General features: G+C 44.8%; 2 protein-coding genes across 2 annotated transcripts; both read right to left on the bottom strand.

Annotated features, from left to right (window-relative positions):
- Positions 1-205: 205 nt before the first annotated feature.
- LOC133964998 (vitelline membrane outer layer protein 1 homolog) lies at positions 206-20,635 on the bottom strand. Its single transcript, XM_062399358.1, has 6 exons — positions 20,324-20,635; positions 19,649-19,761; positions 18,982-19,285; positions 1,487-1,593; positions 503-809; positions 206-288 (listed from the first exon to the last, which is right to left on the bottom strand). Exons 1-6 carry the CDS (start codon positions 20,510-20,512, stop codon positions 286-288), a joined length of 1,023 nt encoding a protein of 340 aa, XP_062255342.1. The 5' UTR covers positions 20,513-20,635; the 3' UTR covers positions 206-285.
- Positions 10,092-14,049, bottom strand: LOC133965002 (vitelline membrane outer layer protein 1 homolog). The gene is made up of 4 exons (XM_062399364.1): positions 13,831-14,049; positions 12,962-13,068; positions 10,389-10,695; positions 10,092-10,174 (listed from the first exon to the last, which is right to left on the bottom strand). The coding sequence occupies exons 1-4, from the start codon at positions 14,017-14,019 to the stop codon at positions 10,172-10,174; spliced, it is 606 nt and encodes a 201-aa protein (XP_062255348.1). The 5' UTR covers positions 14,020-14,049; the 3' UTR covers positions 10,092-10,171.
- Positions 20,636-21,510: the final 875 nt, after the last annotated feature.

Below are 21,510 nucleotides of genomic sequence, written 5' to 3'. Positions count from 1 at the left end.
CAAGGTGTAAAAATGGCTCCTTCATCTTTTTGTCTTTGTTGCCGAAGCCGACACTTGAAACTTTCTCTTGAAAGCTTATTATTAATAACTATCAGTTAATTTTCGGCTGAACTCTGATCTCAGTGTTTGTGTTTTTAATAAAAGGGAATGAAACCTAATCAGAGACTTGAAGTTCTGAGAAAAAACGTCACAGAAACAGCAGCAATTCAAATGAGCACTTTATTATTTGTCATTGTTTAATTAAGGGTAAGGGAGGAGGGACGGACCATACTGATCACCTGTCAATCACTGTCGAAAAAAAAAAACATAAAGCACAAATTCAGAAACTGCAGAGAACAGAGTTACAGTATTATGAACAAAACAACATTTGAATAAAGGCACAAACGTCCTTCAGCTGTTAAACCAAACTGAGCTTTTATCTCGATTCCATTTACAAGTTTTATAACATTGGCAGAGGTAATTACTTTGAGTCTCAGCTCTTCCCGGGCTTTAATTTAATTACCTTCTGGGATCTGCCACAGCAAATGAAGCGCACGTCGTTGAGGGCGGTGTCGTCCCCTTTCCCCTGTCGGGCCTCCATCTTGGTCTCGATGCCGCAGATTCCTCCATTGCCACAATCCTGGCTCCACCTGCCGTACCCCCCCCAGTCCAGGCCGCTGCCCTCCAGCTCATGGCCGTTGCTGCAGCGGAACTTGATGTTGTTGACGGCGGTGTCGTCAGCAAAAATGCCCCGAAGGGTCGCCACGCGGAGCTGGAAAGAGGTGAGCACGCCACCCGGGCAGTACTGAGGGTTGGACCATTCACCCCAGCTGGAGACGAGAGCAGGAAACACAGCAGAGTGAATCAAATCTGAATAAGAGCCAAGGTTTGGTTCGGAAACACGAAGACGAGACGTTTCAACATCTGAACCCTGAACTCGAAATCCTGGGAAAATAATGTTATGATTTCCATGATGTGGAAACTGTCTCCAGCTTCCTGCTGCTTCCAAAACAACTATTTTGAAAACCTTATTCTTATTTAACCTTCACAGGACCGACAGGTTAGATCCACTGAGACAGACGATCTGACCAGCTGAATAATTAAATACAATGATAAAAAACACCTCAGTGACTCAAAGAAATAAAGAGTTTCTACTGATAAGTTCATTTCTGTCCAACATCAGATTCTCTGCTGCTAAATACCAGCTCTCCACAGGGACAGCTGTATTTTAAGGAAGTTAAAGTAAGAAAACCATAATGTGACAGAGCAGTTTACATAATGTTGTTTCATGCTACAACTGAAAATCAAGTGGATTTACATCTGGGTCACATGAGTTTTTATATATTTCACAACTACTCCCTGTGAAAAGGCAAATTTAATTGGTTCTATGTAAATTTTTCTAATAACTTGACTGGTTGTCATAATTTCTCGGAATCTGTCACATCTTTGTAAATAACTATTTTATGATCATTGTTATCAGCACCAATGTTTGGTTTTATTTACTTACAAGCCAGGGTGAGACTCCACAATGTGCGTCCGGTCCCCGTCTTTGCCGCAGATGAGGCGGATGCCGTTCAGGGCCGTGTCGTCACCTCCGCCCTGTTTGGGCTCCACCTGAGGAAACAGAGTTCAGTTCCCTGAAGTAGATCAGATTAAAACAGTTTTTATTTGTTTAATTGCTGAACCAGCAACAAGTGCACATGATGTCACAGGTCAGAGCTGGTGAAGAAGTGTGTTGTGTATTCTGCGTAAGCACACAGAGAGCCACTTTTTAATATGTCAAATTCCTTGTTTTTGAAAATTTACTTGGCCAATAAAACTGATTCTGATTCTGAAAATCATCTCCGGTTGTTGTAAATTGTTGTCAGTGCATAATCAGGATTATTATGATCATTCGTAAGGAACCAGTTAATCCTCATGACTGCAAACACAATAAAACAAACTTTTACCTTTTTTATTTACTTATTATATTGATTTTTGTCCCATTATGTTGGAATAATAGAAATGAAGGTGTCTCTTCACAGCCAGTTTGAGTCAAAGGGACAATTCCATTACTTACTGTGACTTTGTGAAACAACTTGAACAACAACAACAATGAAAAGCTGCACAGTCGGAACTCTGATGTATTAATATTTTTAAAAGTTTCCTAGTTTACCTTCAGGATAAGAAAAACAAAAGCCACGAAAATGATAAAAACACAAACAAAGCTTCATTTCTACATTTAAGGTAAAAATTTGTTGAATAACTAAATTAATAATTATATATATAAGTTATGATTTGGCAAAAGTGATTTAAGTAGCTTTATTTGCATCAGTAGATTTAAATTAAACAAGAAATAACTCTGATAAATGTTAGAAATCAGTGTCTTTACCCTGGTGCTGAAGCCAACTGCAAAGTACTGGTCAGGACACATCTCAGGTGACTCAAAGAAATAAAGAGTTTCTACTGATAAGTTCATTTCTGTCCAACATCAGATTCCCTGCTTCTAAATACACTGCTCAAAAAAAATTAAAGGAACACTTTGAAAACACATCAGATCTCATTGTGAAAAAAAAGTATGTTAGAATTTATACTGATATACACAGTTTAATGTCTTAGGAACAAAAGGATGCCACATCTTTGATGGAAATGAAAGTTTTCAGCCTACAGAGGGCTAAATTTTATAGACACCCCGAAAATCATAGTGAAAAAGTGATGTGGCAGGCTTGTCCATTTTGCCAAAATTAAATTTCTGCAACTCAAAATGCTTCTCAATATCTTGTGTGGCCCCCACGTGCTTGTTTGCATGCTTGACAACGTCGCGACATCATCCTAATGAGACAATGGATGGTGTTTTGTGGGATGTCCTCCCAGATCTGTCTAAGGGCATCAGTGAGCTCCTGTAAAGTCTGAGGAGCAACCTGACGGCGTCTGATGGACCAAAACATAATGTCCCAGAGGTGTTCTATCGGGTTTAGGTCAGGCGATCGTGAGGGCCATTCAATTGCATCAATTTCTTCATCCTCCAGGTACTGCCTGCATACCCTTGCCAAATGAGGCCGGGCATTACCGTGCATCAGGAGGAACCCAGGACCTACTGCACCAGCGTAGGGTCTGACCATGGGTTCAAGGATTTCATCCCGATACCTAATGGCAGTAAGACTGCCGTTCTCTAGCCTGTAGAGGTCTGTGCGTCCCTCCATGGATATGCCTCCCCAGACCATCACTGACCCACCACCCAACCGGTCATGCTGAACGATGTTGCAGGCAGCATAGCGTTCTCCTTGGCTTCTCCAGACCCTTTCACGTCTATCACAGGTGCTCAGGGTGAACCTGCTCTCATCTGTGAAAAGCACAGGGCGCCAGTGGCGGACATGCCAATTCTGGTGTTCTATAGCAAATGCCAATCGAGCTCCACGGTGCTGGGCAGTGAGCACAGGGCACACTACAGGACGTCGCGCCCTGAGGCCATCCTCATGAAGTCTGTTTCTGACTGTTTGGGCAGAGACATTCACACCAGTGGCCTGCTAGAGGTCATTCTGTAGGGCTCGCGCAGTGCTCAACCTGTTCCTCCTTGCACAAAGCAGCAGATATCGGTCCTGCTGATGGGTTGAGGACCTTCTACGGCCCTGTCCAGCTCTCCTAGAGTAACTGCCTGTCTCCTGGAATCTCCTCCATGTTCTGGAGATTATGCTAGGAGACACATCAAATCTCCTTGCAACGGCATGCATGGATGTGCCATCCTGGAGGATTGGACAATCTGTGCAACTTCTGTAGGGTTAAGAAATTGCAAAACCACTCCTGTATTGGGGGTCGTCTCATTGTTGCCCCTCTAGTGCACCTGTTGTTAATTCCATCAACACCAATGCAGCTGAAACTGATTAACAACCCCCTCTGCTACTTAAAGGACCAGATAATTTTCAAAAAGGTGCAATTGAATTCATGCCATACCCTGATAAAAAAGTGTTCCTTTAATTTTTTTGAGCAGTGTACCAGCTCTCCACAAAGGGACAGCTGTATTTTAAAGAAATTAAAGTAAGAAAACCAAAATGTGACAGAGCAGTTTACATAATGTTGTTTCATGCTACAACTGAAAATCAAGTGGATTTACATCTGGGTCACATGAGATTTTATATATTTCACAACTACTCCCTGTGAAAAGGCAAATTTAATTAGTTCTATGTAGAGTTTTCAAATAACTTGACTGGTTGTCATAATTTCTCGAAATCTGTCACATCTTTGTAAATAACTTCTCTTTTTTATGATCATTATTATCAGCACCAATGTTTGGTTTTATTTACTTACAAGCCAGGGTGAGACTCCACAATGTGCGTCCGGTGCCCGTATAAGGTGCAGATGAGACGGATCCCGTTCAGGGCCGTGTCGTCACCTCCGCTCTGTTTGGCCTCCACCTGAGGAAACAGAGTTCAGTTCCCTGAAGTAGATCGGATTAAAACAGTTTTTATTTGTTTAATTGCTGAACCAGCAACAAGCGCACATGATGTCACAGGTCAGAGCTGGTGAAGAAGTGTGTTGTGTATTCTGCGTAAGCACACAGAGAGCCACTTTTTAATATGTCAAATTCCTTGTTTTTGAAAATTTACTTGGCCAATAAAACTGATTCTGATTCTGATTCTGAAAATCATCTCCGGTTGTTGTAAATTGTTCTCAGTACATAATCCGGATTATTATGATCATTCGTTAGGAACCAGTTAATCCTCATGACTGCAAACACATAAAACAAACTTTTACCTTTTTTATTTACTTATTATATTGATTTTTGTCCCATTATGTTGGAATAATAGAAATGAAGGTGTCTCTTCACAGCCAGTTTGAGTCAGAGGGACAATTCCATTACTTACTGTGACTTTGTGAAACAACTTGAACAACAACAACAATGAAAAGCTGCACAGTCGGAACTCTGATGTATTAATATTTTTAAAAGTTTCCTAGTTTACCTTCAGGATAAGAAAAACAAAAGCCACGAAAATGACAAAGACACAAACAAAGCTTCAGTTCTACATTTAAGGTAAAAATTTGTTGAATAACTAAATTAATAATTATATATATAAGTTATGATTTGGCAAAAGTGATTTAAGTAGCTTTATTTGCATCAGTAGATTTAAGTTAAATAAGAAATAACTCTGATAAATGTTAGAAATCAGTGTCTTTACCCTGGTAATGAAGCCAACTGCAAAGTACTGGTCAGGACACATCTCGGGCCCCCTCCATGTTCCCCACCGCTGTCCGTTTGTCACAGTCAGCACAGATGTGTACGGCCAGTCGGCCACAACAGCTCCCTGCTGAAACAACCCCAAGAACAACATGGCCAGCACGCCGCGGAGCAGACTCTCCATGTTGACAGCAGTGAGTGGAAGGTTTCAACGAAGAAAGCCAGCTGATGAGTTCTGGAGGGGGTTCGGCCTCAAAAAGCTCTTATATAGTTTACGTGTTGATGGCGGAACAGAAAACTCGTATCAGCGTGAATCATTTACAGAGATGCAGACGAAGTGGATCTGATGTGGATTTAACATTTCCACATCTCCAGAGAGCTGAGAATCAATGGTTCAATAGGACATTTCTCCACCAAGGACCAACAGCCTCCCGTAAATTACATGTATTAAAGTCTATACAAAGATTAAATGAGCAGGGCCAGGAAAGAGATAAAGAGGAATTTTGGAAACACACTTTTTCATGGACATGCAGAGATCCACTTTACCGTCAGATAAGAAGTGAAAGTCACTCGAGGTGAACAGCCTCTGAAAGCTATCAAAACAGGAGAGTAAGGTCATGACTGACAGCTGAGACTCACTCACGATTGGTCGAACACGTGTTTCATCGGCCTCGGCTTCTTCCCCCGACTGCTCCTGCTCAGACTATGGCTCCAGATGACGTCATCAGTGTAAGATGGCTGCATTCCTATCCTGGATACTTTCTCTGAGGGAAGACTTTTTCACCCTCTCCCCCCTCCTGGGCGTCAGCTCCAGGTAGGATTGGACCTGGAAGCTCCAGTCCTCGTTGGCCAGGACGTCAGTGGACGACACGTCGCTGGAGACCTCCACCCCGTCCCTCAGCCAGCTCACCTGCACTTTCTGAGGGTAGAAGCCAAAGACGCTGCAGTGGAGGATGGTCCGCACCCCGTAGTCAGCCGGCTCGGTGTGATGGACCCTGACAACCGGCGACACTGGAGTGTGGAGAAGATCAGAGCAAAACATTAGCAGCTAAATGACCTGCAGAAGACTGAGTCACTTTTATTTAATCCATTGAATTAAACCACAGGGAGAGAGACCTAGAAGCAAATGAAGCCAAGGAAGTGTGAACTAAGTATGGTTGACAAACTATTTTGTATTAGGATAGTAAGTTTTTGCAGCCTTGTCTAAAATACTTTTATGACCTTTATCTACATATATCAAATTATTCCAGCTCTTTACTAACTATCAAAACTGAGTCAATTATCTGTTGTTCAATAATCAATAACTCTGCTGTCACAGGACGTGGTACAGTGTCCAGATCGATCGGTGCAGAGCTCGGGCCTTTGTGCCCAGAGGGCGTCTCTCTACTGGAGCCGTGTGGTTGCACCATATATTTTCATATGCGGAATCATAAAAGTCACAGGTTATTAGAGAGGTGATGGGCAGCTCCACTTGTTACATCACTGCCATCTAGTGGGGAAATAAACAGGATTCAGATTGTTCCTGATGGTTTCCAGTAAATTCTCCTCCTGCTGATATGAGCGTGTCCGTGATCCTGGCAGATCACCAAGTGCACTTGAGCTTCAAACCCCAGATAAGAGGTCAGCTGAGTGTATTTCTTACCGGAGCGGAGAGAAACTCTGCGGTTGTGTGTATCAAACTCGAATCGCTTTGCCTCGACTTGCAAAATCATCTGAAAACCATTAAGGCAAAGTTTGATAATATCACGTTCGACCAGCCGCACCCACTCCGCCTGCAGATTAACTGTAAAGCGATTAATTAATACAATTACCTCTGTGTGTGCCAATCTGTGTCTTATCAAGCATTGTCAGGCCTTAAACTGTAAATTAATGAACACCCCCTCCCGTCATTTCCTAATTACCTCTGTTCCAACAGGAATTGTGGGAAACGCCCGGGTCAATGCCTCCAGCTTAATCTGAATTTACCGTGAGCTCATTGGTTCATCAGACAGGAAGTGAAAACACGCCGCTTTCTTAACATGTGGAGGACAGCGCCGAGGAAGGCTGCTGTGTCTCACGCTCTCCCACAGCTCTGCTTTTTTTTTCTCTTTTTTTCTATCTTGTTGTTATTTATTCTATTTTATTTTGTATTGTGCACTCCAGTAAAGCGAGCCCTGTCATCATATATGATAGAGAACAACTTCTGTCCATCGGGCTGACGCTAAAAAATACTTTTTCACATCCACCAACAACAAACAAAGGAGACTTGTCATGGCGCTGTTTACCTGCCGTACCTGGAACACGGAGGCGATGATGAAGGAAACGAGGGTCGTTGGCCGGCATCCTGGTCCGGCTGAGGAAACGTGAGAACCGGCCTCCTCTACCGAGCCATCTTCGGCTAATGTGCAGTCCCCTGACGACAAGCTGGACGAACTTCATAGCAGGATGGCTCTTCAACGGGACATCAAGTTTTGTAACGTGTTGGTTTTCACGGAGACTTAGTTCGATCCCTTGATCCCGGACTCCACTGTTCCAGAGGGGGTCTCCATTCATCGCAAGGACCGGACAACAAACTCAGGTAAGAGCAAGGGAGTCTGCTCCATGGTGAATAATCTGTGGTGCTCTGATGTGAGGATTATTTCTTCAGGCTGTACTCCGGACCTGGAGCACCTCATGATCAGATGCCGACCTTATTACATCCCTAGGGAGTTTACGTCGTTCATCATAACAGCGGTGTACATTCCGCCCAGCGCTAACACTAACCAGGCACTGGACGAGCTGCATGCGGTGATTGACAGGACATAGACATCACGGCCCGAGGCTGTGTTTATCGTGGCCGGGGATTTTAACAACGCCAAGATGAGGAAAGTCCTGCTGAGATACTACCAGCACATCAGCTGTCCGACGCGCGGAGCTAATACGCTGGACCATGTTTACACTTCATTCCGGGGTGCGTATAAGGCCCTCCCCCGCCCCCCATTCGACATATCAGATCACGTTTCCGTTCTGCTGCTGCCTTCCTATAGGTGACAGACCGGTGACTCGGACCATTCAGCGGTGGACCGGCTCTTCAGGACTGCTTCAGCACAACGGACTGGTGCGTGTTCCAGGATGATGACATCAACACGTACACACAGACGCGGTCATCTCCTACATCCGCAAATGCATCGATGACGTCGTACCCAGGATTACTGTGCGAACATTTCCAAACCAGAAGCCCTGGATTAATGGTGACGTCCATGCTAAACTCAAAGCATGGACTGTTGCCTACATCTCAGGGGAGCTGGAGGAATACAGGAAATCTAGGTACGCGCTCCGGAGTGCTTTTAGCAGTGCTAAGAGACTCTGCAGGGACAAAGTGGAGTCCCATTACAAGGACTCAAACATGTGGACCGGACTGAGAACCATCACAGACTACAAAGCTAAAACCAGCAGTGCTGATGTAGTGTCTGCATCTCTCCCAGAGGATCTGAACACTTTTTATGCACGCTTTGAGTGTAACTCCCCGTCTGCTGAGATCGAAGAGGCCCAGGAGGACCCCACTCCACACTGCCCTCTCCCACCTGGACCAGAAGGACACATATATGAGAATGCTGTTCATACAGATTACTGAACTTTCTGACGGGCAGACCACAGGCGGTGCGGATCGGCAGCACCACATCCTTCACCCTGACTCTCAACACCGGTGCCCCCCAGGGCTGCGTGCTCAGTCCTCTCCTGTCTTCTCTGTCAACACCATCGTTAAGTTTGCTGATGACACCACTGTCATAGGGCTGATCACCGGCGACGATGAGAAGGCCTACAGAGAGGAGGTCAGAGCCTTGACATCTTGGTGCCAGGACAACAACCTCCATCTTAGGGTCAGTAAAACGAAGGAGCTGATCGTGGACTACAGGAAGAGACAAGGAGTGGAAAACGCCCCCCTCTCCATCAACGGGACCACGGTGGAGATAGTCAGCAGCTTCAAGTTCCTTGGGGTCCACATCACTGATGACCTGACCTGGACAAATCTCACAGACTCCGTCAGGAAGACGGCCAGACAGCGGCTCTTCTTCCTACGCAGGCTGCGGAGGCTCCACATGAACTCCAGGATTCTCTGCAACTTCTACAGGTGCACAATAGAGAGCATCCTGACTGGCTGCATCACCGCCTGATTTGGCAGCTGCACCGCCCTGAGCCATAAGGCTCTACAGCGGATGGTGAAGTCTGCCCAGCACATCATCAGGATGGCGCTACCATCCATAGAGGACCTCTACACCCAGCGGTGCAGGAAGAAGAGCAGTCGGATTATTAAAGACCCCTTTCACCCCAGCCATAAACAATGTTGCCTGCTGCCGTCTGGCCGACGGTACCGCAGCATCCGGGCCCGCACCACCAGGCTCAGAGACAGTTTCATCCCCCAGGCCATAAGACTTTTAAACTCCTCTGAACTGCAATAACTCCACCAAACTAGCACCGTGACATATTTGCACAATTGCACCATTGCACAAATTGCACTATTGTTGTTTTATTTTCTCTTCAGCTGTTTTTATATATATTTATATATATATATATACTTTATTTTCTAATTTAAATTTTGATATTCTATTTCATTCTATTTTATACTATTTCTATTTTATTTTTTAGGTTGTAATTATTTGAGCATTGCTAGAAGAGAGCCTGTGACCCAAGCATTCCACTGCCACTGACTGCTTAATGTTATTGTTGTGCATTTGATAATAAAAATCTTGAATCTTGAATCTTGAATCTCGTGCTGATGAGGCGAGGAGGCGACGACAAGGTGTAAAAATGGCTCCTTCATCTTTTTGTCTTTGTTGCCGAAGCCGACACTTGAAACTTTCTCTTGAAAGCTTATTATTAATAACTATCAGTTAATTTTCGGCTGAACTCTGATCTCAGTGTTTGTGTTTTTAATAAAAGGGAATGAAACCTAATCAGAGACTTGAAGTTCTGAGAAAAAACGTCACAGAAACAGCAGCAATTCAAATGAGCACTTTATTATTTGTCATTGTTTAATTAAGGGTAAGGGAGGAGGGACGGACCATACTGATCACCTGTCAATCACTGTCGAAAAAAAAAAACATAAAGCACAAATTCAGAAACTGCAAAGAACAGAGTTACAGTATTATGAACAAAACAACATTTGAATAAAGGCACAAACGTCCTTCAGCTGTTAAACCAAACTGAGCTTTTATCTCGATTCCATTTACAAGTTTTATAACATTGGCAGAGGTAATTACTTTGAGTCTCAGCTCTTCCCGGGCTTTAATTTAATTACCTTCTGGGATCTGCCACAGCAAATGAAGCGCACGTCGTTGAGGGCGGTGTCGTCCCCTTTCCCCTGTCGGGCCTCCATCTTGGTCTCGATGCCGCAGATTCCTCCATGGCCACAATCCTGGCTCCACCTGCCGTACCCCCCCCAGTCCAGGCCGCTGCCCTCCAGCTCATGGCCGTTGCTGCAGCGGAACTTGATGTTGTTGACGGCGGTGTCGTCAGCAAAAATGCCCCGAAGGGTCGCCACGCGGAGCTGGAAAGAGGTGAGCACGCCACCCGGGCAGTACTGAGGGTTGGACCATTCGCCCCAGCTGGAGACGAGAGCAGGAAACACAGCAGAGTGAATCAAATCTGAATAAGAGCCAAGGTTTGGTTCGGAAACACGAAGACGAGACGTTTCAACATCTGAACCCTGAACTCGAAATCCTGGGAAAATAATGTTATGATTTCCATGATGTGGAAACTGTCTCCAGCTTCCTGCTGCTTCCAAAACAACTATTTTGAAAACCTTATTCTTATTTAACCTTCACAGGACCGACAGGTTAGATCCACTGAGACAGACGATCTGACCAGCTGAATAATTAAATACAATGATAAAAAACACCTAAGTGACTCAAAGAAATAAAGAGTTTCTACTGATAAGTTCATTTCTGTCCAACATCAGATTCCCTGCTTCTAAATACACTGCTCAAAAAAAATTAAAGGAACACTTTGAAAACACATCAGATCTCATTGTGAAAAAAAAGTATGTTAGAATTTATACTGATATACACAGTTTAATGTCTTAGGAACAAAAGGATGCCACATCTTTGATGGAAATGAAAGTTTTCAGCCTACAGAGGGCTAAATTTTATAGACACCCCGAAAATCATAGTGAAAAAGTGATGTGGCAGGCTTGTCCATTTTGCCAAAATTAAATTTCTGCAACTCAAAATGCTTCTCAATATCTTGTGTGGCCCCCACGTGCTTGTTTGCATGCTTGACAACGTCGCGGCATCATCCTAATGAGACAATGGATGGTGTTTTGTGGGATGTCCTCCCAGATCTGTCTAAGGGCATCAGTGAGCTCCTGTAAAGTCTGAGGAGCAACCTGACGGCGTCTGATGGACCAAAACATAATGTCCCAGAGGTGTTCTATCGGGTTTAGGTCAGGCGATCGTGAGGGCCATTCAATTGCATCAGTTTCTTCATCCTCCAGGTACTGCCTGCATACCCTTACCAAATGAGGCCGGGCATTACCGTGCATCAGGAGGAACCCAGGACCTACTGCACCAGCGTAGGGTCTGACCATGGGTTCAAGGATTTCATCCCGATACCTAATGGCAGTAAGACTGCCGTTCTCTAGCCTGTAGAGGTCTGTGCGTCCCTCCATGGATATGCCTCCCCAGACCATCACTGACCCACCACCCAACCGGTCATGCTGAACGATGTTGCAGGCAGCATAGCGTTCTCCTTGGCTTCTCCAGACCCCTTCACGTCTATCACAGGTGCTCAGGGTGAACCTGCTCTCATCTGTGAAAAGCACAGGGCGCCAGTGGCGGACATGCCAATTCTGGTGTTCTACAGCAAATGCCAATCGAGCTCCACGGTGCTGGGCAGTGAGCACAGGGCACACTACAGGACGTCGCGCCCTGAGGCCATCCTCATGAAGTCTGTTTCTGACTGTTTGGGCAGAGACATTCACACCAGTGGCCTGCTGGAGGTCATTCTGTAGGGCTTGCGCAGTGCTCAACCTGTTCCTCCTTGCACAAAGCAGCAGATATCGGTCCTGCTGATGGGTTGAGGACCTTCTACGGCCCTCTCCAGCTCTCCTAGAGTAACTGCCTGTCTCCTGGAATCTCCTCCATGTTCTGGAGATTATGCTAGGAGACACATCAAATCTCCTTGCAACGGCATGCATGGATGTGCCATCCTGGAGGAGTTGGACAATCTGTGCAACTTCTGTAGGGTTAAGAAATCGCCTCATGCTCCCAGTAGAGATAATGACTCTAGCTAAAGCCAACACTAATGGAAAACCAGTCGAAGTGATCAAGAGGGAGAAACTTGAAATGGCCTACACATGCAAAACCACTCCTGTATTGGGGGTCGTCTCATTGTTGCCCCTATAGTGCACCTGTTGTTAATTCCATCAACACCAATGCAGCTGAAACTGATTAACAACCCCCTCTGCTACTTAAAGGACCAGATAATTTTCAAAAAGGTGCAATTGATTTCATGCCATACCCTGATAAAAAAGTGTTCCTTTAATTTTTTTGAGCAGTGTACCAGCTCTCCACACAGGGACAGCTGTATTTTAAAGAAATTAAAGTAAGAAAACCAAAATGTGACAGAGCAGTTTACATAATGTTGTTTCATGCTACAACTGAAAATCAAGTGGATTTACATCTGGGTCACATGAGATTTTATATATTTCACAACTACTCCCTGTGAAAAGGCAAATTTAATTAGTTCTATGTAGAGTTTTCGAATAACTTGACTGGTTGTCATAATTTCTCGAAATCTGTCACATCTTTGTAAATAACTTCTCTTTTTTATGATCATTATTATCAGCACCAATGTTTGGTTTTATTTACTTACAAGCCAGGGTGAGACTCCACAATGTGCGTCCGGTGCCCGTATAAGGTGCAGATGAGACGGATCCCGTTCAGGGCCGTGTCGTCACCTCCGCTCTGTTTGGCCTCCACCTGAGGAAACAGAGTTCAGTTCCCTGAAGTAGATCGGATTAAAACAGTTTTTATTTGTTTAATTGCTGAACCAGCAACAAGCGCACATGATGTCACAGGTCAGAGCTGGTGAAAAAGTGTGTTGTGATGTGTATTCTGCGTAAGCACACAGAGAGCCACTTTTTAATATGTCAAATTCCTTGTTTTTGAAAATTTACTTGGCCAATAAAACTAATTCTGACTCTGAAAATCATCTCCGGTTGTTGTAAATTGTTGTCAGTGCATAATCAGGATTAGTATGATCATTCGTTAGGAACCAGTTAATCCTCATGACTGCAAACACAATAAAACAAACTTTTACCTTTTTTATTTACTTATTATATTGATTTTTGTCCCATTATGTTGGAATAATAGAAATGAAGGTGTCTCTTCACAGCCAGTTTGAGTCAGAGGGACAATGCCATTACTTACTGTGACTTTGTGAAACAACTTGAACAACAACAACAATGAAAAGCTGCACAGTCGGAACTCTGATGTATTGATATTTTTAAAAGTTTCCTAGTTTACCTTCAGGATAAGAAAAACAAAAGCCACGAAAATGACAAAAACACAAACAAAGCTTCAGTTCTACATTTAAGGTAAACATTTGTTGAATAACTAAATTAATAATTATATATATAAGTTATGATTTGGCAAAAGTGATTTAAGTAGCTTTATTTGCATCAGTAGATTTAAGTTAAATAAGAAATAACTCTGATAAATGTTAGAAATCAGTTTCTTTACCCTGGTGCTGAAGCCAACTGCAAAGTACTGGTCAGGACACATCTCGGGCCCCCTCCATGTTCCCCACCGCTGTCCGTTTGTCACAGTCAGCACAGATGTGTACGGCCAGTCGGCCACAACAGCTCCCTGCTGAAACAACCCCAAGAACAACACGGCCAGCATGGCCACGGCGCGGAGCAGACTCTCCATGTTGACAGCAGTGAGTGGTTTCAACGAGAAAAGCCAGCTGATGAGTTATGGAGGGGGTTCGGCCTCAAAAAGCTCTTATATAGTTTACGTGTTGATCGCGGAACAGACAACTCGTATCAGCGTGAATCATTTACAGAGATGCAGACGAAGTGGATCTGATGTGGATTTAACATTTCCACATCTCCAGAGAGCTGAGAATCAATGGTTCAATAGGACATTTCTCCACCAAGGACCAACAGCCTCCCGTAAATTACATGTATTAAAGTCTATACAAAGATTAAATGAGCAGGGCCAGGAAAGAGATAAAGAGGAATTTTGGAAACACACTTTTTCATGGACATGCAGAGATCCACTTTACCGTCAGATAAGAAGTGAAAGTCACTCGAGGTGAACAGCCTCTGAAAGCTATCAAAACAGGAGAGTAAGGTCATGACTGACAGCTGAGACTCACTCACGATTGGTCGAACACGTGTTTCATCGGCCTCGGCTTCTTCCCCCGACTGCTCCTGCTCAGACTATGGCTCCAGATGACGTCATCAGTGAAAGATGGCTGCATTCCTATCCTGGATACTTTCTCTGAGGGAAGACTTTTTCACCCTCTCCCCCCTCCTGGGCGTCAGCTCCAGGTAGGATTGGACCTGGAAGCTCCAGTTCTCGTTGGCCAGGACGTCAGTGGACGACACGTCGCTGGAGACCTCCACCCCGTCCCTCAGCCAGCTCACCTGCACCTTCTGAGGGTAGAAGCCCAAGACGCTGCAGTGGAGGATGGTCCGCACCCCGTAGTCAGCCGGCTCGGTGTGATGGACCCTGACAACCGGCGACACTGGAGTGTGGAGAAGATCAGAGCAAAACATTAGCAGCTAAATGACCTGCAGAAGACTGAGAAACTTTTATATAATCCATTGAATTAAAGCACAGGGAGAGAGACCTAGAAGCAAATGAAGCCAAGGAAGTGTGAACTAAGTATGGTTGACAAACTATTTTGTATTAGGATAGTAAGTTTTTGCAGCCTTGTCTAAAATACTTTTATGACCTTTATCTACATATATCAAATTATTCCAGCTCTTTACTAACTATCAAAACTGAGTCAATTATCTGTTGTTCAATAATCAATAACTCTGCTGTCACAGGACATGGTACAGTGTCCAGATCGATCGGTGCAGAGCTCAGGCCTTTGTGCCCAGAGGGCATCTCTCTGCTGGAGCCGTGTGGTTGCACCATATATTTTCATATGCGGAATCATAAAAGTCACAGGTTATTAGAGAGGTGATGGGCAGCTCCACTTGTTACATCACTGCCATCTAGTGGGGAAATAAACAGGATTCAGATTGTTCCTGATGGTTTCCAGTAAATTCTCCTCCTGCTGATATGAGCGTGTCCGTGATCCTGGCAGATCACCAAGTGCACTTGAGCTTCAAACCCCAGATAAGAGGTCAGCTGAGTGTATTTCTTACCGGAGCGGAGAGAAACTCTGCGGTTGTGTGTATCAAACTCTAATCGCTTTGCCTCGACTTGTAAAATCATCTGAAAACCATTAAGGCAAAGTTTGATAATATCACGTTCAACCAGCCGCACCCACTCCGCCTGCAGATTAACTGTAAAGCGATTAATTAATACAATAACCTCTGTGTGTGCCAATCTGTGTCTTATCCAGCATTGTCAGGCCTTAAACTGTAAATTAATGAACACCCCCTCCCGTCATTTCCTAATTACCTCTGTTCCAACAGGAATTGTGGGAAACGCCCGGGTCAATGCCTCCAGCTTAATCTGAATTTACCGTGAGCTCATTGGTTCATCAGACAGGAAGTGAAAACACGCCGCTCTCTTAACATGTGGAGGACGGCGCAGAGGAAGGCTGCTGTGTCTCACGCTCTCCCACAGCTCTGCTCTTTTTTTCTCTTTTTTTCTATCTTGTTATTTATTCTATTTTATTTTGTATTGTGCACTCCGGTAAAGCGAGCCCTGTCATCATATATGATAGAGAACAACTTTTGTCCATCGGGCTGACGGCAGAAAATACTTTTTCACCACCACCAACAACAAACAAAGGAGACTTGTCATGGCGCTGTTTACCTGCCGTACCTCGAACACGGAGGAGATGATGAAGGAAACGAGGGTCGTTGGCCGGCATCCTGGTCCGGCTGAGGAAACGAGAACCGGCCTCCTCTACCGAGCCATCTTCGGCTAATGTGCAGTCCCCTGACGACAAGCTGGACGAACTTCATAGCAGGATGGCTTTTCAACGAGACATCGAGTTTTGTAACGTGTTGGTTTTCACGGAGACTTAGTTCGATCCCTTGATCCCGGACTCCACTGTTCCAGAGGGGGTCTCCATTCATCGTAAGGACCGGACAACAAACTCAGGTAAGAGCAAGGGAGTCTGCTCCATGGTGAATAATCTGTGGTGCTCTGATGTGAGGATTATTTCTTCAGGCTGCACTCCGGACCTGGAGCACCTCATGATCAGATGCCGACCTTATTACATCCCTAGGGAGTTTACGTCGTTCATTATAACAGCGGTGTACATTCCGCCCAGCGCTGACACTAACCAGGCACTGGACGAGCTGCATGCGGTGATCGACAGGACATAGACATCACGGCCCGAGGCTGCGTTTATCGTGGCCGGGGATTTTAACAACGCCAAGATGAGGAAAGTCCTGCTGAGATACTACCAGCACATCAGCTGTCCGACGCGCGGAGCGAATACGCTGGACCATGTTTACACTTCATTCCGGGGTGCGTATAAGGCCCTCCCCCGCCCCCCATTCGGCATATCAGATCACGTTTCCGTTCTGCTGCTGCCTTCCTATAGGTGACAGACCGGTGACTCGGACCATTCAGCGGTGGACCGGCTCTTCAGGACTGCTTCAGCACAACGGACTGGTGCGTGTTCCAGGATGATGACATCAACACGTACACAGACGCGGTCATCTGCTACATCCGCAAATGCATCGATGACGTCGTACCCAGGATTACTGTGCGAACATTTCCAAACCAGTAGCCCTGGATTAATGGTGACGTCCATGCTAAACTCAAAGCATGGACTGTTGCCTAAATCTCAGGGGAGCTGGAGGAATACAGGAAATCTAGGTACGCGCTCCGGAGTGCTTTTAGCAGTGCTAAGAGACTCTGCAGGGACAAAGTGGAGTCCCATTACAAGGACTCAAACATGTGGACCGGACTGAGAACCATCACAGACTACAAAGCTAAAACCAGCAGTGCTGATGTAGTGTCTGCATCTCTCCCAGAGGATCTGAACACTTTTTATGCACGCTTTGAGTGTAACTCCCCGTCTGCTGAGATCGAAGAGGCCCAGGAGGACCCCACTCCACACTGCCCTCTCCCACCTGGACCAGAGGGACACATATATGAGAATGCTGTTCATACAGATTACTGAACTTTCTGACGGGCAGACCACAAGCAGTGCGGATCGGCAGCACCACATCCTTCACCCTGACTCTCAACACCGGTGCCCCCCAGGGCTGCGTGCTCAGTCCTCTCCTGTACTCCCTGTCAACACCATCGTTAAGTTTGCTGATGACACCACTGTCATAGGGCTGATCACCGGCGACGATGAGAAGGCCTACAGAGAGGAGGTCAGAGCCTTGACATCTTGGTGCCAGGACAACAACCTCCATCTTAGGGTCAGTAAAACGAAGGAGCTGATCGTGGACTACAGGAAGAGACAAGGAGTGGAAAACGCCCCCCCCCCCCCCCTCTCCATCAACGGGACCACGGTGGAGATAGTCAGCAGCTTCAAGTTCCTTGGGGTCCACATCACTGATGACCTGACCTGGACAAATCTCACAGACTCCGTCAGGAAGACGGCCAGACAGCGGCTCTTCTTCCTACGCAGGCTGCGGAGGCTCATCATGAACTCCAGGATTCTCTGCAACTTCTACAGGTGCACAATAGAGAGCATCCTGACTGGCTGCATCACCGCCTGATTTGGCAGCTGCACCGCCCTGAGCCGTAAGGCTCTACAGCGGATGGTGAAGTCTGCCCAGCACATCATCAGGATGGCGCTACCATCCATAGAGGACCTCTACACCCAGCGGTGCAGGAAGAAGAGCAGTCGGATTATTAAAGACCCCTTTCACCCCAGCCATAAACATTTTTGCCTGCTGCCGTCTGGCCAAAGGTACCGCAGCATCCGGGCCCGCACCACCAGACTCAAAGACAGTTTCATCCCCCAGGCCATAAGACTTTTAAACTCCTCTGAACTGCAATAACTCCACCAAACTAGCACCTTATTTTCTTTTCAGCTGTTTTTATATATATATACTTTATTTTCTAATTTAAATTTTGATATTCTATTTTATTCTATTTTATACTATTTCTATTTTATTTTTTAGGTTGTAATTACTTGAGCATTGCTAGAAGAGAGCCTGTGAACCAAGCATTCCACTGCCACTGACTGCTTAATGTTATTGTTGTGCATTTGATAATAAAAATCTTGAATCTTGAATCTTGAATCTCGTGCTGATGAGGCGAGGAGGCGACGACAAGGTGTAAAAATGGCTCCTTCATCTTTTTGTCTTTGTTGCCGAAGCCGACACTTGAAACTTTCTCTTGAAAGCTTATTATTAATAACTATCAGTTAATTTTCGGCTGAACTCTGATCTCAGTGTTTGTGTTTTTAATAAAAGGGAATGAAACCTAATCAGAGACTTAAGGTACTGAGAAAAAATGTCACAGAAACAGCAGCAATTCAAATGAGCACTTTATTATTTGTCATTGTTTAATTAAGGGTAAAGGAGGAGGGGCGGGCCAAATTGATCACCTGTCAATCACTGTCGGAAAAAAAAACATAAAGCACAAATTCAGAAACTGCAAAGAACAGAGTCACAGGAAAAACGACATTTGAAAAAAGTCACAAACGTCTTTCATCTGTTAAACCAAATTGTGCTTTTATCTCGATTCCATTTACATGTTTTATAACATTTGCAGAGATTTAATTACCTGCAGGGTTCGGTCACAGCAACGGAAGCGCACGTCGTTGAGGGCGGTGTCGTCCCCTCCCCCCTGTTGGTCCTCCATCCTGGTCTCGATGCCACAGATTCCTCCGTTGACACAATCCTGGCTCCATCCGCCGTACTCGCCCCAGTCCAGGCCTTTGCCCTCCAGCACAGGGTTGCTGCTGCAGCGGAACCTGATGTTGTTGGCAGTGGTGTCATCACCTCTGCCCTGATTGCCCTCCACGCGGAGCTGGAAAGAGGTGAGCACGCCACTGGGGCAGTACTGAGGGCTGGACCAGTCGCCCCAGCTGGAGACGAGAGCAGGAAACACAGCAGAGTGAATCAAATCTGAATAAGATTTGATTCACTTCTGTCCTCATCTCAAGTTTGAGATGGGGACAGAATAAGGGAACATTATAGTCTGAATAAACGTGATTTCGATATTTTCCAAAATAATCGTGATTAGGATTTTTTCCATAATCAAGCTACAAATACAAATCACTATTATTTAACAAAAGTATTATTGCAAAAAACTGCAGATTTGATGATTAAAATACACACAGTGTATAACTGATCTTCAAAGCGTCAACACATTTTGATACTGGATTTATTTGTTGTCCAGTTTGTGAAAGGTGCCTGATTGGAGACTGGTACCAGTGCAGAACACTTACAAGCCAGGGTGAGACTCCACAGTGTAAGTTGAGCTCTGGTCTTCGTCTTTGCCACAGATGAGGCGGATGCCGTTCATGGCTGTGTCGTCGCCATCGCCCTGTCTGGACTCCACCTGAGGAAACAGAGTTCAGTTCCCAGAAGCAGATCGGTTTTAAACCAGTTTTTCTTTTGTTTAACTTCTGAACCAGCAGCAATGAAGGTGTCTTTTCACAGCCAGTTTGAGTCAGAGGGACAATTCCATTATTTACTGGGAGTTTGTGAAACAATGTGAGGAATGAAAAGCTGCATGGTCGAATCTCTGATGTATTTATAATTAAAAAGTTTCTTATTTTACCTTCAGGATAAGAAAAACAAAAGTCACGAAAATGATAAAAACCCAAACAAAACTTCAGTTCTACATTGAAGGTCAAAATTTGTTGAATAACTAAATCAATAATAATATATATATATATATATATATATATAAGTGATGAAGAATTTAAAATGTATAATACATGAATTATGGACAAGCAGAATGTCCATTGAGTTAAAGGCCTTCAGCTTTTTAGCCAGTGTACTACCTGGAAAGCAAAAGTTAGTATTGGACTTAGCAATGGAAAGTTATTTTATTTGCTTCAGTAGGATTAAGTTAAATAAAAAATAACTGATAAAATGTTAGAAATCAGTTTCTTTACCCTGGTACTGAAGCCAATAGCAAAGTACTGGTCAGGACACATCTCGGGCCACCTCCATGTTCCCCACCGCTGTCCGTTTGTCACAGTCAGCACAGATGTGTACGGCCGGTCGGCCACAACAGCTCCTTGCTGGAACAACCCCAAGAACAACACGGCCAGCACGGCCACTGCGCGGAGCAGACTCTCCATGTTGACAGCAGTGAGCGGAAGGTTTCAACGAGAAAAGCCAGCTAACGAGTTCCGGAGGGGGTTCTGCCTCAAAAAGCTCTTATATAGTTTACGTGTTGATCGCGGAACAGACAACTCGTATCAGCGTGAATCATTTACAGAGATGCAGGCGAAGTGGATCTGATGTGGATTTAACATTTCCACATCTCCAGAGAGCTCATAATCAATGGGTCAATAGGACATTTCTCCACCAAGGACCAACAGCCTCCCGTAAACTGCATGTATTAAAGTCTATACAAAGATTAAATGAGCAGGGCCAGGAAAGAGATTAAGAGAGAGTAATAGGAATTTTGGAAACACTTCATTTGTTTTTCCTGAACATGCAGAGATCAACTTTACCGTCAGATAAGAAGTAAAGTCACTCAGGGTGAGCGGCCTCTAAAAGCTATCAATACAGGAGAGTAAGGTCATGACTGACAGCTGAGACTCACTCACGATTGGTCGAACATGTGTATCATCTTTCTCGGCTTCTACCCCCGAATGCCCCTGCTCAGACTCTGGCTCGGTCTCATGGACCCTGACAACCAGCGACACTGGAGTGTGGAGAAGATCACAGCAAAACATTAGCAGCTAAATGACCTGCAGAAGACTGAGTCACTTTTATTTAATCCATTGAATTAAAGCACAGGGAGAGAGACCTAGAAGCAAATGAAGCCAAATTCTCCAAAGCCCACGTACTTCCCGACCCGGGAGTCGTACAAGGTGCTGAGCTTCTGTTGAATACATTTTTCACCCAAAAAAAACACGTCGGTGATGTTGTCTCCATACTTGCAGTCGCATATTCCATGAAACACGTAGCTACCTTCAGAAGAGAACACAACAAATAAATAGAGGACTTTACGAAATACACAAATAAAGTAATAAAGCAAAGTAATAAAAACGTATAAGAAATTATTTGTTATGCAATTATTTGTGAGCACAACACAAAAACCCCACTCTTAAATCTCTCGGACCCGTGC

The sequence above is a fragment of the Platichthys flesus genome, chromosome 11 (genome assembly GCF_949316205.1).
Source record: "Platichthys flesus chromosome 11, fPlaFle2.1, whole genome shotgun sequence".
In the NCBI taxonomy this organism is placed as follows: domain Eukaryota; kingdom Metazoa; phylum Chordata; class Actinopteri; order Pleuronectiformes; family Pleuronectidae; genus Platichthys; species Platichthys flesus.
This window is presented reverse-complemented; position numbering and strand designations above follow the sequence as displayed.

Excerpts from the sequence above, each read along its gene's own strand:
- LOC133965002 (XM_062399364.1), bottom strand. The coding sequence starts at position 14,019 with ATGGAGAGTCTGCTCCGCGCCGTGGCCATGCTGGCCGTGTTGTTCTTG. Across the intron at positions 13,069-13,830 it reads CAGTTGGCTTCAGCACCAGG|GTGGAGGCCAAACAGAGCGG; the intron begins GTAAAGAAACTG and ends CTGTTTCCTCAG. Across the intron at positions 10,696-12,961 it reads GTGGAGTCTCACCCTGGCTT|CTGGGGCGAATGGTCCAACC; the intron begins GTAAGTAAATAA and ends TCTCGTCTCCAG.
- LOC133964998 (XM_062399358.1), bottom strand. The coding sequence starts at position 20,512 with ATGGAGAGTCTGCTCCGCGCAGTGGCCGTGCTGGCCGTGTTGTTCTTG. Across the intron at positions 19,762-20,323 it reads CTATTGGCTTCAGTACCAGG|GTGGAGTCCAGACAGGGCGA; the intron begins GTAAAGAAACTG and ends CTGTTTCCTCAG. Across the intron at positions 1,594-18,981 it reads GCTGTGACCGAACCCTGCAG|GTGGAGCCCAAACAGGGCGG; the intron begins GTAATTAAATCT and ends CTGTTTCCTCAG.